General features: G+C 27.7%; 1 protein-coding gene across 1 annotated transcript in view; it reads left to right on the top strand.

Annotated features, from left to right (window-relative positions):
- Positions 1-16210, top strand: part of LOC129960153 (terminal nucleotidyltransferase 4A-like) — a 32978-nt gene that overhangs the window by 3999 nt on the left and 12769 nt on the right. Inside the window, exons 2-3 of the mRNA XM_056073340.1 lie at positions 6488-6611; positions 13703-13749. Of these exons, the coding sequence (XP_055929315.1) occupies positions 6488-6611; positions 13703-13749 (171 nt within the window). The remainder of the gene's footprint in view (positions 1-6487; positions 6612-13702; positions 13750-16210) is intronic.

Here is a 16210-nt window from a genome sequence, read left to right as displayed (position 1 = left end):
CTGATATATATTGTTTCAAAAAATATATGTATAGCATTCATTTTCTATGCCATTTAGATAATATCCAAGGATATATTAGCACGAAACCATATAATAATGTGCGAATTTTTATTTGAAATGATATTTTTAACAAAAACATGGATTTTTTGAAATAGTGGACAGTGAAAATGATTATATTAAAAATGTAAAATTATTTAATATAAAAATCATTGTGATATCTTTAAACTTGACAAAACCTTGGTACATTTTGATGAAATTGCTATTTTGAAGAAAAATGATAAAATATATTTTTTTATATAAAATATAATTTGAAAACCAGTATTAATTTAATAAAATTGAAAATGGATATGAATATATGAAGTTGGTTTTAAGAATTCAAAATTCACTTTTTAAAATAAAAAAAATGAACCACAAATTATTAAAAAACAACAACCATGCAATTTTCTTGTGTAGTATTATTAAAATGTAAGAATAATTGGATTTATTCATTTAAAAATAAAGAGAAACTATTTTAATTGTCTTTTGACCTTACCAATTTTAGTAATAAAAGTAAGATTAGCAATTCCTGCTGAAAATCTAAGAAATTTGTTCTGTGGAGAATGCTATTTTTTTTTTTTTTTTTTTTTGTTAGTTTTTAAGATTTATAATCGGGAATAAGCAGTTCAGTTAAAATATTTTTGGATTTTAATGTTTCTTATATAATGTAATACTTATCATGTGATAATTAATGTTAAAAGTAGGATGAGACTGATTTGTTTTAAGTATTTGATATCCGAAAATGTTGTTAGATATTAAGATAATTTAACATTCAAGTATATATTTAGGAAGGATATGCAACATTTGCCATGCTGAATTCAACTACATTTAAGTATATTATATGGTGTGTATATAAAGTTTGACTGCTTAAAAAAAAAAATTCTGAATTTAAATATTTTGCTTCAGATTGATTTTCAGCATATTTCAGACAGTTGCCATTTAACCCTTAATGGTTATAAATAGGGCTGGGCGATGACCAGCCCTATTTACATCGCGATTACATTATGATCGCGTTTATCGTCCAGCACATATCGATATTTTTTGATGTAGCATGATATCATTATTTATAGCTATTTTAATTTATAAATAGCATCTTTTAACATACTGAGCAGAAGGACTCCAAATAAAAGGAAATTTTAATTTATATAATAAAATTATTTGCTTTCTTTTGAATAAAAATAGTTGCAAAATATTTGTGTTAAAACCACTTTAATAGTGTGTTCAATTCCAAAAAAAATGTATTCTTTTTACTGCTGATTTAAAAGTTTTCATTCTTTATAAGGAAAACGATATAATAATCCCTTTAACAATGAAAATTAAATAGTTTTCATAAATCTTGAATTCGAAATCTGATGTCTTGGAAAAATTTTGTATATGAATTGCATAAATTTTTATTCTTCTGTATGAAGGTTCAATTAGAATGAATAGCAATAAGAATAAACATTAACCGATAACCAAGATGAAAACGTAAATTATTTGGTAATATCGATTTAATGTATCGCGATTTATCGCGAGCGTCAGGCGAAAATCGAAGTATAACGGATTTTATATATAATATATGAGTACACTTAAGTGTGAAAATGCGAGCTTTGAATAAAACTGGGTTTAATCTGAATTAATCCTTTTTGCATTTATTTCTGAAGATGAATATTTAGCGTTTAAACAAAGGACAGTCAACAACCTTCTGATAACCGCAATAATTTTTTCATAATGGGATCATTCAGTTATTGAACAGAAAACAGTTTATTCTAAAATGACATGCTTAAAACAAGTACTTTTAGAACATGACAGTATTTATAGAAATTTTAACAAAAATTATGCATGAAGGTGAAAAAGAATGAAGAGCAACCAAAATAAACGCTAACCTATAACCGAAACGAAATCGAAAACGCAAATTAATTGTGAACAACGATTTATTGTATATTTATTCATCGTGAACTATTATTCATGATTGTGATTTCGTTTTATGGATATTTTTCGAGAATTAACAGCGAAAAAAAAATCGATTCCCCCCCCCCCCCCCCGATAGAGCGAAAATAAACATGGCCCTAGTTGCGAGTCGCCTATTGAGTGACAACAGTGCTTTACCATTTATGCTTTTTATATATAATCTGTTATCTGATAAAGGTTTAAAAAGTTAATTTTATAGGAATGCAATACAGTGTCTCGCAAAAGTGATGGGACACTTTACAAAAGGAAACTAATAAAATAAATTTTAAAAAAACATCTACAAAATTTTTGTGGGTATGTTTCATACTTAAATTTAGTAACAATTATTACATAACATACATTTTGTCAAAATATTAAAATATTAATTTAATAAAAATACAATTGTTTAGAACGGAGCAAAAAATAGCTCACATAAGTGATGGGACACCATTAGATATGCAACAAAAATCATCTGAAGTAAGCAATAAAAATATTTTTGGTGGTTTTATTTTTACTCAAAAGCAACTGGCAATAATTTATAAAATCGTCTGCAGTATTTCTCTCCAGTTTGTTTTGTGTTTTTTTTTTTTCTGTGTTTTTTAGCCCTGTGCAGCCATGAATGCTAAACGAAAAGAAACTTCGCCTGAAATTCGAAAATTAGTTATTAATTTGCATACTGAACATGGAAAATCTATTGGAAAAACTGCTGAAACGGTTAACTTGAGTCATTCAACAGTTTTCAATGTCATTAAACGATATAAAAAGAATCATATTATTCAGGATAAAAGAAGACCTGGCCGACCATCAAAGCTATCCAATGGAATAAAGCGAATTATTGCTCAAAATATTAAAAAAAAAAAAAAAAAATCCAAGAAAGAGTACTCCTAAAGTTGCTGCTGATTTAGAAGCATTATATGGAATAATTATTTATCCTGAGACTATTAGAAGGGTAATTCGATCTGCTGGATATCACGGTAGCGTAGCCAGGAAAAAATTCTTCGTAAGTGAAAAGAATTGAAAACTCAGACTAGCCTTCACAAAATCCAACATAAATAAGAATTCTGATTACTGGAATAAAGTTATATTTGCTGATGAGAGTAAATTTAATATGTTTGGTTCTGACGGTAGAATCTTGGTGTGGAGAAAACCCAGGGAATTTCGCAAACAGAACTTGGTGCCAACAGTAAAACATGGTGGAGGAGTTATGGTAAATTAGTTATTAATTTGCATACTGAACATGGAAAATCTATTGGAAAAACTGCTGAAACGGTTAACTTGAGTCATTCAACAGTTTTCAATGTCATTAAACGATATAAAAAGAATCATATTATTCAGGATAAAAGAAGACCTGGCCGACCATCAAAGCTATCCAATGGAATAAAGCGAATTATTGCTCAAAATATTAAAAAAAAAAAAAATCCAAGAAAGAGTACTCCTAAAGTTGCTGCTGATTTAGAAGCATTATATGGAATAATTATTTATCCTGAGACTATTAGAAGGGTAATTCGATCTGCTGGATATCACGGTAGCGTAGCCAGGAAAAAATTCTTCGTAAGTGAAAAGAATTGAAAACTCAGACTAGCCTTCACAAAATCCAACATAAATAAGAATTCTGATTACTGGAATAAAGTTATATTTGCTGATGAGAGTAAATTTAATATGTTTGGTTCTGACGGTAGAATCTTGGTGTGGAGAAAACCCAGGGAATTTCGCAAACAGAACTTGGTGCCAACAGTAAAACATGGTGGAGGAGTTATGGTATGCCGTCCGCTGGAGTTGGTAATCTTGTTTTTATTGACAGTATAATGGATCAGTACAAGTATATTGACATTTTAAAGCAAAATTTGGAATCTTCAGCACTAAAATTGAACCTTCATAACAATTTTAAATTCTATCGGGATAATGACCCCAAGCACACTGCTTTGAACGTTAGACTCTGGCTGCTGTATAACTGTCCTGAAATAATAAAAGCGCCACCACAATCTCAAGACTTAAATCCCATAGAGAATATTTGGCAAGAATTGGAATCAAGAATTCGCAAACACACCATTTCTTCAAAACAACAATTGAAATCGGTGCTTCAAGAAGAATGGGGTAAAATCACTCCAGAAGTCGCAAAAAAATTAGTCAAATCCATCCCAAGAAGATTAAATCATGTTTTAAAAGTAAAAGGAAATCCAACAAAATATTAAAACCTTTTAAAAAGTAAAATTTTTGGATAAATATTTGATGGGAAAAGTAAGTGTCCCATCATTTATGCGAGCCATTTTTTGCTCCGTTCTAAACAATTGTATTTTTATTAAATTAATATTTTGACAAAATGTATGTTATGTAATAATTGTTACTAACTTTAAATATGAAACACACCCAAAAAAATTTTTGTACATGTTTATTTATTTCGTTAGTTTCCTTTCGTAAAGCACAAGTGTCCCATCACTTTTGTGAGACACTGTATGAACATGTAGTCTTTATAAGCATTTAGATTTAATTTTAAATAGAAAGAAGTACTGCAGAAACTAATATAATTTTTAATTTTATGTAAATGGTCAAGAATTAGTTTTCATTGTCATGTGTCTTTATAATCTTCAAAAAGCTTGGTATTTATTGCAGAAACTCGAATATAATATATTTAATGAAAATTTATATTTGCCTTTAGTCTCTTGTTTTTATTTATCATTCTTGGCTCGTATATTTTTGAAACATTCTTGCGAGAAAGAATAGAGAAGTAAAAGTTTAGTTATTTTTATGTACCTAATGCTATTTAGCAGCTAGTAGAATGAAAGAAGACAGTTATTATAAAAATGGAAGCAAACATTTTTGCAATGAGAAAATTAAAATCTGAATTAGGAATTAAGGTGTCATTCTCTAACATTGAAGGAAGGGTATATAAATAAAAATGTTGCAGGCTTTTGTTATTAAAAAAAAGACTTAAAAGCCTCACACTAAACCTTTGTGTATGTTTCAATAGGTATTTAACCAGAAAGAAAATTAAATCTACTTTATTTTTTTTTTTTTTTTTTTTTTTTTTTAAGGGTATCAAGATCTTTATCTGTTACAAACTGCAATATTTTTTGTTTGTTCTGCGATAATGATAGTCTTATGTCTGTTTTTGACTAATATTTGTCTGTTTTTGAAATAGGAGTTATGTTACTTATTTTACTTGTCCAGATTGTCGACAAGATCTAATTTGTTGCATTGGTCTGTTTTTCAAAAGTAGATGGTATTATTTGTAAAAAGTTCATTACTACTTAGTTTTTCAGAAAGTTAAATTTTTGATTAAGAAAGCTCTTGCCATTGTCTATTGTATTATGTTATTGAAAGACATCTAAATGTGTATTATATTTGATATTTGCCGTTTTTTTTATTAATCAAGTAAATATGTTTGATAATTATATGAATAATGGCATAAATCAAAAGATTGCCCTATAGGGAAAGTTTTGTATTGTTTTATACTAAATTTTGTTTTGTAAAATCTATTGTATTAGTTATGAAATTCTCATGTAATTGATCAGAAATTACTTTTCATTTAATGATGGTATTGACTAGGTGTAGCGAGACATGTTTACATAGGATTTTTTTTAATGTAGAAATTTTTTTTTCTGTTATTCTTTCTAGCATGGAAACATGCATACATTTTGTATGCATATTTTTAAAATATAACTTAAAAAGGTTAAAGTTTTGTGGAATTTAATTATTAAAATACAATATTAAAAAAAATTTCCAAAACTACTTAATTTTCAACTGTTTTCATCATTAAAAAAAAAAATGCTGTAAAAATCAGTAATGAAAACACGAATAAAAGTTTGTCTTGTTACTTTATGGTAGTTTTTAGTATTAAAATTTTTAAAAAATCTTGAATATTTTACTATATAATAAAGGCAGCTGAGGAAAATAGTTTGAATTTTGTTATTATTTGCTATTAATTTAAAACCTCTAAAATACATTTTGCATTTATTATTTTTTTTCTTCTGTAGTATTCAAATAAAATTGTCCAGTATGTGTTAAAATGTTACAATTAAATGGTTATCTGATTAAATTTTCAAACTCGGTCACACATGTAGAATTGGAATATTACAATATTAGTAAATATATTTCTAAGTATGAAAGATTTTAAGGCAATGACTACTGTATATGTGTGGTCTCTTTGTTATCAGTTAAAATTTAAAGTTTATTTTCTAACTCCTATATTATATTCTTCGAATGAGTTTGAATTGTTTGCTTGCGCATATTCATGTAGTATTAGAAAATATTTAACTGTAAAACTCTTCAGATTGATAATTTGTTCAAATATACTTGTTTGTACTTAATGAAATTTGGTAGCTATATAAAAATTAGTAACAACTCTTAACAATGTTTTTGATGTTTTAGTTTAATTAACACTTTAAATTATATTTTTGATTTTCGAATGATTTTTAGAATGTATTATTGCATTATTTGAAATGCCTACTAGATAGAAATTTCTAATTTTTAGTTGCATAAAAGGATTTAATTATAGGTTTTATTCTAATATTTTTCTTTATAGCTTACATGAAGAAATTGAAGATTTCTATTATTACATGTCTCCTACTCGTGCTGAACATCAAATACGCCTTGAAGTTGTTGAAAGAATTACTAAGATTATCCTGTCCATATGGCCAAAAGCAAAGGTAATTATTTTTCTTGGATTTAAAGAATTCGGCTAGAGTTTTCTTGGTTGCTGTTTATTGACTGCTTTTAATTTGTATAAAATGTATAGTAAGAATTTCTACGATAAGAAAAAAAGTTCTCAAATTGTAAAATGGTGGCTCTAAATTTAATTCCTTTCGTACAGTTTAAAACGAGTTACAAGATTTATTCTAATGTATTGTTTTATAACATGACTAATTTTGGTCTTCCTAAGTATTGAATCGACTTTTTAATAATGATGTAATCTTCAGACACCTTTTTTATAAATCTGCATATTTTTTTTTCCATTTTGATATTTTAACAAGCTCTTATTAATAAGCTAGCAAATAATTACTAATAGATAATCTAAAAATATGCTTTGTCCATATTTGATTTTCTTATCTTGAAGGTTAAAGTTGCTTTTTATGCTTAATGGGAATCTATTATATTGATGTCTACTAGAAAGAAATTGAGAATTGATTTATCCAAACATCTTATATAATCTTATTAGCTGTACCATGAAATTTCTTTTTGTTCCATTTAACACATCTTTTTTTTTTTTTTTTTTTTTTTCATTTAACACATTATATTCCTTGTATAAAACTTTTTTTCCAGTTTCACTTAACATATGCAACAGCTTGCAGTATATTAAAAATGCATTGACTTAGTTTAATGGATATCAAACTAATGCATTTTTTTCAAGTGCAAAGAATTATTCTTTATGTATTTTAATCCTGATGTCATTCTTATGTTTAGCTAATTTTACAAGAGATTGCATAAATTTACGAATATATATATTTCATTGTTATTGACTTCAAGAATGAACAAAAATGTGTTGGTTATATTTTAGTTCTGCAAACAATGTTTTTTCTTTTGTTCCATTTTTAAATCTTTAATTGTAATAAAACTAATAGGTATGAAATTCAAAGAAGTTGGTTTTATTAGGCATAAAATACTAACTTCGCTTATTTTTAATAAAACTTTGCTTATTGATACGTGCTATAATTTATAGCTATACATTTTAGACTAATTTAAAGGTTATTGTGTACATAGACACTTTGAAAATGCTGAGTTCTTTTCCCCAACTAGTTTCTCTTGAAGAGGTGCATAGTTCTGTCTTGTGATTATATTTACACAAATGGATTTTGAACTCCATGCCCTCCTTATGAATTTGAATGCCCTGCATTAAAGCAATTTGGTGCCCATCTTTTTATAATTAAGAATTTGAATCCAATAAAAATATCAACCTCATAATATCACTGAAGATAAAAAGTTGCATTTTTTCAGATTAAATCTTTTTTGCTTTTAAATAACTTCTCAAGACGTGATTTTGCAACCAGTTTCCATCCCCCTCCCAATTATGTTCATAAATTTTGGTTATGTTATGAAAAGTTTCTTTTTCTGTTCTATATATTTTATAGAAAAATACTGCAATAAACTTTAATATTCTTCCTTTCCCCTAGATACATAATGTAATGTTCTCCAACATGGAAACAGCATCATTCATTATATGAAATATTTATCTTGCATTTACTTGTACAACATAAAATTTCATTTTTCTGTCTGTGAAATTTGTTAATGTTTTTTTTTAAAAAAAAAAAGTTTAGAGAGGCTTATAAGTGCATCATCCAATCAACGCGACTTGAAAGAAATTTACTTATACTGCATTCATTTTGATTGGTTGCAGTTTGCGACTTTTGCTTAATAAAGAAGTGAATAGAATTTTTAGTAATTGAGCATATAAAAGAGAAGAGAGGTAGTGTTATACTGAACAAGAAAATAAGCTTGCTCTTCTTGTTTGTTCTTGAGTTGTATATGCTATGAGGCTTTATAGAAAAATGAGAAATTTCAGTTATGAGGAACATTTTAAAATGCTGAAAATTTCTATTGTATGTAATTGCAATACTGACCTAGTTGCAGAATAAATAACATTCTTTTTTGAATTCCCAGTTTCTGTCTAGGCATGTATTTACAGAACATTTAAGTAATTATCAACTTCAGGTTCCTTACTTCCCTACAGAGGATAAGGTATTGTATAAGTGATAGAAAAATATATTAAAAGGTCAGTTTCCTTTATTAATGCTAGGGATGAATAGTCAGTTCTGAAATCCTCATTTCAAAAATAGCAATGCAAAGAATAATTCAGAATAAAAACTGATAACCATTCAGCATTTGTGGACTTCTTAGATGGCCACAATCGGATCATGTTTGGCGTTTATCATTTTGCAGTTAGGCTTTGATTTAGGTAGAATAGGTGTTTTATTCCCCCTCCCCCCTCAGAGAAATGCAATTTAGGCAGTGTTGCATTAATTGAGGTGGGAAGTCCAATTAAAATGATCACTTTAGAGATGATAAAGTCTTCATGTGAGAAGTTCATTGTCGATAATATTTTTTTATATATGTGCGCATGGTATTTTCAGAAAATCTTTGGGTGGTCCCAAATGCTGAATTATGAACAATATATTCAGTTTTGAATAGCTTTGTATCTGAAATGATAGATGAATTGCCTTTGGCAGATCTTCCTTTACATCTTGTTTTAATGAGAAGATGCTTCTCCTCATCACATGCCAGCTGTAAGATGGTGGTTGAACGTGGGAGCTCTTTACAAATGGATCATCTTAAGGGATCTAAGAGGAAATCAACAGGTTCATATGATTTGATGCCTTTTGACTGTTATTTATAAGGCATATAAGCTCATGTAAAACAGCCACAGTAGAGTTGTGGATAAATTCAAGAATGTATTAATATCGTTAGTGATGATTTAGATTGATAGTACACAAGTATTATTAGAAGATTATATTTTAATATTGGTGTAGCAAGTGCTCATTTTCAACAAGTTTTTTGTCAACATTTCAATCATTGTATTATTTTACAATTTTTTAATGGGATTTAATAAATGCCTTATTTTCCCATTCCAATCTTGTAGTTATCTATTTTGATGTTTATTGTCCCCAAACTGTACTAGGTAAAATTCAAACGGTCTCAATCTGAGATATGAAAATGACCCAAGTTATTAAATTAGCTTTTTAATATTTCAAGCAAGTTTGGAACTAGAAGCATGAAACTTTATATTTATAGATAAATATAGTAAATATTTTACTAATTGACAGTTTATAAGGGGACCATTTCAAAATTTAAAACTTAAAATTTTTTGTTAGCAACTTTTACAAAAGTGTTTTTGTACAATTAGCTACCTTTATTTAATGATGCTTTACAATTAGTTTGTCTAATTTCATCATTTAAGGATATAAATGTTTATTCCACTTTTTTTTTTTTTTTTTTTTTTTTTTTTCCCACTTGGGCATCCTGTGTGTTTGTATATCTGAAATAAGGTTTTTTTAACATTTGTAAAATGGTTTGATATCAAATTTTTTTATTTATAGCATGAAGCATTATTCAAGTAAACAAATTGTATTTTCTCTCTCTCTCTCTTTCGTATATATAATATATACACACACATTGACTTGAAATTAATGCGAAATTTACAGAAATGCCGAATTTTATTTTATATTAAAGAAATAGTTGTGAAAGTGTACATATGTATGTGTAATATATAAAAATAAGGTTAAAGTTGAAGAAAAAAAGTTGCTTATTACAAATCCTGTTTAAAATGTAAAATCTTAACTAAATCGAATCTTTGTCTGCTCAAATAACTTCAAAATTCAAATATTTTGTCTAAGTAACAAAATGTGCAAAAATTCATTAATAAATTATAATAGCTCTGATTTGAAATTGTAAATGGTTCGATTGAAATTTTACACTCTCGCACATAATATAGCTTTGAGAATGCAAGGCATTTGCGATTCAAGAGCAAATGGCTTTCATTTGCTTCTACATTTTGCTGACTTTTGTATGACTGCATTTTGCAATATTTTCTTCTGCATTATGTAGCTTGCATATTATAAAATTTCTTAATTTTGTTCAGTATATTTCATCTAATCATTTCGTGCTGTATAGGACATACAAAAACTCGAAAGGTGAGCAGACAACTTGTTCCCATCATTTGGAAGTTTACCTAGAACATTTATATTATTCAACTCAGAACATTACATTATTTATTGACTGATGTTATAAAATATTACTTATTAAACTTGGGTAAAAATAGGAATTTGGTTTGCTGTTAATAGATGTTTGCCATTGATAAGACAGGTACTTAAGAGTGAAAAATTTAGTATCTGTTGCTATAGACTGAGAATACCATAAATATTATCATTGAGAAGCATTTAAAAAAGATGACCTAAACTAAATTCTTGGGAAAATGTATCATTTAGGAATTGGTGAAGAAAATTTTCATCTAAATATCTAAATCCAATGATTTTTTCACCTTCTCAACTTAAAGAATATGTAGCCGATAGATTTTTAAAGGTTAGAAATTATTCCAAAAAGTGGTAATTAGGGAGCATTAACAAGAACACGTGCAAAGCGATGGAAAAATTATTGTAATACAAAGAGAGGCAGCAGAATGTATTTAAAACATCTGTTTATAAAACAGTGAAGAAGAGCCATTCTATATTAAGAAGTCGATTTTCCTTTAATTTTGTGAAGGCTATTAATTTGCAACTGCAAATGCAGCTGCAATTAACTTTTTAAGATATGGGAATTATCAAAGGCGATTCTTCTAAAATAGTCAATTATAGTGAAATACTAAGGGAAATTTTTTTTTTTAAAAAAAAGTTACCAGTTAAAAAATGTCCATAAGTGAACAACATACATCGCTGAAATATTAATATACTTTGACAGCCAAAAACGCAGGATTTTATTTCTGAGGAGAAAGATAATGGATATTGTTATTTTCTGAACCTAAAATAATGTCTTACTATTACCATTGTATTTCGGACAGTTCTAATATTTAAAACAAATATATTAAGAATTTTACTGTAAGATGTTGAACTTTTTATCTTGTAAATTATTTGTAATGGAGCCAATAATTAATATAGATGTTCTAATAATGGTATCATAAGACAACTTGAGGTTTCTGTGGCAAGTTTTTTTTCTAATGCTTTGTTATAAACTAATGAATGTACCTTCTATTTCAACATTTAGCAAAAAAAAAAAAAGTTTAGTGTAGGGAAATTTTTAAAAAACTTTTGAAAAGTTGCTTGCAATAAACTTTGAAAATGGGGAAAACAAATAATGAGAACCGTATAATGGAAGTTGAATGAAATTCCCTTAATAGGAAGATAACATTCTGAACTGTTCCACACATAAAACTCTATGTATGAAGAAGGTATCAACCAGTATTGATGCTAATATTTAGTGGTATTGGGAATTGAGGAATTCACCCTTTAAAAGTCTTGTCAATTGTCCAACTTATGATTTTTCTGTTTATTCAAACATTCATGGTTTCAAATCAAAGCTGTTGTGATTTATGAATGCAGTTTTCTAAGTTTGTTATCAGATGACTAAAACTATGGAGTGTAAAGTTATTTGAGCAATCGGATTTGTGGGACTAAGTTTTTACGTTATGTTTTGCTGTAGGTAACTTTTCTCATATATTCATCTTAAAATGACACTTTTTTTTTTGTTGCTTTTATATATATTTCTTGATTTCTAAATGTTTTACTGCAGATTTTTTATAAATATTCTAATATTTTATTCTGTAGGTAAAATACTTAAATCAGTTTTGATTGTCAGTGACCACTTAACTTAATCTTTATTTTTAGTGGGGGCAAAATCCATGTTATGTCTAAGTTCAAGCTATAATAATATTTTTTACTTATTAAAATTATTTTTCAATTTAAAATTAAAATTGACTTAATAAATTTTAAGGTCAGTTGAGCTTTTTGGATCAGAGGCATTTCTAGATTATAATCCAAATAGTCCTTATTAAACTGCTCTAAAGAAATCTTGAAATGAGCTGTCAAATGTTAAAATAGCTTAATTAGGTTAGAAGTGGTTAACTAAAATAAGATATAAATTTTGAAGAATCTTCTTTGGTTATTATTTTAGTGTTTTTTGCAATTCCATTTAAATGTATTATACAGGAAGGTATATACGTTTAAAAAAAAAAATCATCAGATTTAGTATCTTTGTTTATTGGATAAAGTCATCAAAAAGAGGCTTCTTTCTTCCTTTTTTTTTTTTTTTTGTTTTTGTTTTTATTGAACAAAAAATAAGCCATTAGTCATTTCTGAAAAAGGTTGTTCTATAAATTGAAATGGTTATTCAGAAAATGATAAAATTTTAAGAACACAAGATGCCTAAATACATGTCCCCCTTCCCTTTTTGAAATGCTAATCAAGATATGGTTGCTGTCTCCCTCCCTTTATGTCTTAACTTTTCAATGCTTCATATAATATCTGATCTTGCATTCTTTAAATTGGGTATTCTGAAAGATTTTCCTCCCCTCATTCCATAAATTCAAGCAGATAATTCATCCTTCTCTCATTCCCCCACCCCCCCTTAAAAAATAATGCAGGTATCGATTCAGAATTTTTACAAGATAATTCATCCTTTGCTAAGTGTTCTTTAATAGCAGTTTAAATTTTTTTTAAAACACCTGACAATATTATATCTTAACATATATAGGTATGACAATTCATTTTAGCGTTCTTATAATACCTATGGCTTTCTCGTAAACTTTTCTCAAATTAATAACCTTTTTTATAACCCATTTTTAAAAATTCCTCCTCTCTTATCCAGTCTGATATCTCTTCTATGTTATATAGTGGCATGTTTTCTTCTACATGTTAAAATACAATTCGACTGTTTTAAAGAAGGCTTCTTTACAGCAACTATATTTTTGCAAGTACCTGCAAGTCTATTCTGTCGCTTTCACTGTGGGAAAGATAGTTAAAAAGCAAAGGTTTTCACTTTACAGACTGCAAGTAGCTATCAAGAGTATTTCTTTATATAGTTGGAGATGGACATTTATGGCTCGTATATAGCACAATATTTAAATCTTAAGTGATCAAAATATTGTCTTATCAATATATGTCAGTCTTGTAATATTTTGAATAAAATGCACTCGTTATTTATAAGTAATGGCAGTGATAAAATCTTTAAATGTATTTATGTTGAAATGTGGATTTTTCTTTCTGTAAATATTGAATTGCATAAGTTTAGTAATTAATATTATATTCTCCCTTATTAGGTGGAAGTGTATGGCAGCTTTCGAACTGGTCTTTACTTGCCTACTAGGTATGCTATCTACTTAAATTTGATTTTTACTGTGTTTATAAATTTATATCCTGCTCTAATACTCTTTTGCATGTTTTGAAGATTTCCACCTTCATTGTTTGTAAATGTTACAATTCCTTCCTTTCCCCTTTTTTTTCTCTCTCTGGAATCCTTGGGTCATTATTCAAGCCGTCCAATGAATCCTTTTCTTCTGCTTTTAAATCTGCTTTTTAAAGGCTATTTATAAAGAGTATCAATTGCACAGAACTAATAAAATTGATTGAATAATTTATCTTTGATCTACTTGTTTATGTTGGACTGTTCTGTTAATACTAATTAAAGGAAATGTATCGTATTAAAAGTTGTTTTGCATTTAAAAAAAAAATCTTAATGATATTGTCATAATATTTTAATATTTTCTTTTCCATTAAATTTTTTAATGTATATTTCTTCATTACTTGCTATGGCATTGATAGCATTTACTGTATTGCCTAAATGAGGAAAAGATGATGCAGCGAGTTGAATTTCAATTATCTGTTTTTAATCAGTTAAAAGAAATTTTTATTAGAAGGCTTATAAGTGGAAGTTTGGTATTCATTTTCTTTTCCATTTTCAAGAAAGAATCCAAAGTGCCATATCTGAGAACCTTTTAAAATAAATTATTTTGTAGAATCCCCCCCCCCCTACTAAATTATATGGCCAAGAGAAAACTATTGTAAACGTTTCATTTCATTCTAACTTATTAATAAAACAGCATGACTATCTACATAAAATAGATCAATTTTTATTAATTGTTTTGTGCAATTTACATGCAACTGTTAAGAATATATAGTGCTGTTGAAACTTCAATTAGTTTGTTATTTGTGGGGAGGTACACTTGTATATAATTATATAAAAAGGAAATAAAATTTGTTTTTCTTTACAAAATAAAGTGACTGTTGTTCTTTAGGTAAGTGCTGACTTAAATTTATATCTGCTTAATTTCAAAATTCTACGGAATGAAACTGTCTGGGTTGTAACTTCTGTACTTGCATATTTCGATTTTTATGATCTGTGATCTATTTTTTAACTTAAAGATGCTGCTTATATTAAAATTAAATGAAAGCAAATTTATGTTTTGGATAATACATACTGTTTCATTATAGCGTGGCAAATTCTAACAAAGTAGTTTTATTGAGCTGAGGATATTTTATAGGATTTTTTTGCTAATTTTAGATTTTACAATTTTTAAATTTAGTACTTGTAAAAAAAAAAAAAAAAAAAAAAAAAAATCGTCAGCATTAGACAGAAAATTGAAATAAAGTTGAATTTCATTAACTTTAGCAAACTGATTCAGATTTTTACTATTTTATAGGAAAATGATTAAGTTTTCATTTTTAAAAAATCATTTTATAGGCAATATGTATTTGTCTTAGAAGACTGATTAATTTTGTGCTTGTTACTTAACCTCTTCGAGACAGGAATGTTAAATGCTTTCCCTATGACATATCACTTATGCATCACGGAAAATAAATGTAGTGGATACATATGTGTATTTTAGGCTGAAGTAATTTTTAAAAACTAGAAGCACTTTGTGTTCATTACTTTTAAACTAGACATAGTTTCTGTAGCTTAAACTTGAGTTTGTTCACATTCTGTCAGACTGGTATTTTGCTCATCTGTTGTTTGTTCACATTCTGTCAGACTGGTATTTTGCTCATCTGTTGTTTGTTCACATTCTGTCAGACTGGTATTTTGCTCATCTGTTGTTTGTTCACATTCTGTCAGACTGGTATTTTGCTCATCTGTTGTTTGTTCACATTCTGTCAGACTGGTATTTTGCTCATCTGTTGTAGGGAAACGAGTGAAAGCGCGAGTTTAACAAAGGTCAGCTCATAACTTTCCACATGATTCAAACATTCATGTTTCTATATCTCTGAATACTTTTTTTCATTACTATATAGGTTTTTATAGGGTTTTGCTGTCAGTTCGTTTGCATTTTGTGTTGCTTCTGGATATATTTTGTGTACTTCCTTTTTATTTTGGAAACCCTTGATACCAGTTTATTATGGCAAGATAACTTTATTTATCAGAAGAAAATGATAAATTAATTAATTAGTGACATACATGAGAAAGAAGATTCATTGTCTTAAAAGCTAGAAAGTGATATTTCTAGTGATTCCAATGCAGACAGTTTCTCAGACTAAGCTGGCCAAGTGCTTTCTTTCCATATCTCATAAAAGTTTGACTTAAGATTCTTTATTTTTGCATTGAATGCTTGAGGAATTGTATCCCCATGCATTTATTGGAACTCTGAGAATGAATATTGTAGTAAATGCTAAAAAATTTATTTAATCTGTTAAATTTGTTTATTGAAGAAACGGTTTTGCTCAAAGCTTGGTGAAGTGCCCTGCCAGCTGAATTTTGAAATTAAGGTGTTAAGTTTTTTTCTGATAATACTGGTGAACTTTATTAAGAAGTTTAATTTGAGAGTATATTTTTT

This window comes from Argiope bruennichi, chromosome X2 (genome assembly GCF_947563725.1).
Source record: "Argiope bruennichi chromosome X2, qqArgBrue1.1, whole genome shotgun sequence".
In the NCBI taxonomy this organism is placed as follows: domain Eukaryota; kingdom Metazoa; phylum Arthropoda; class Arachnida; order Araneae; family Araneidae; genus Argiope; species Argiope bruennichi.
Note: the sequence above shows the minus strand (reverse complement) of the source record. Positions and strands in the feature narration are given on the sequence as shown.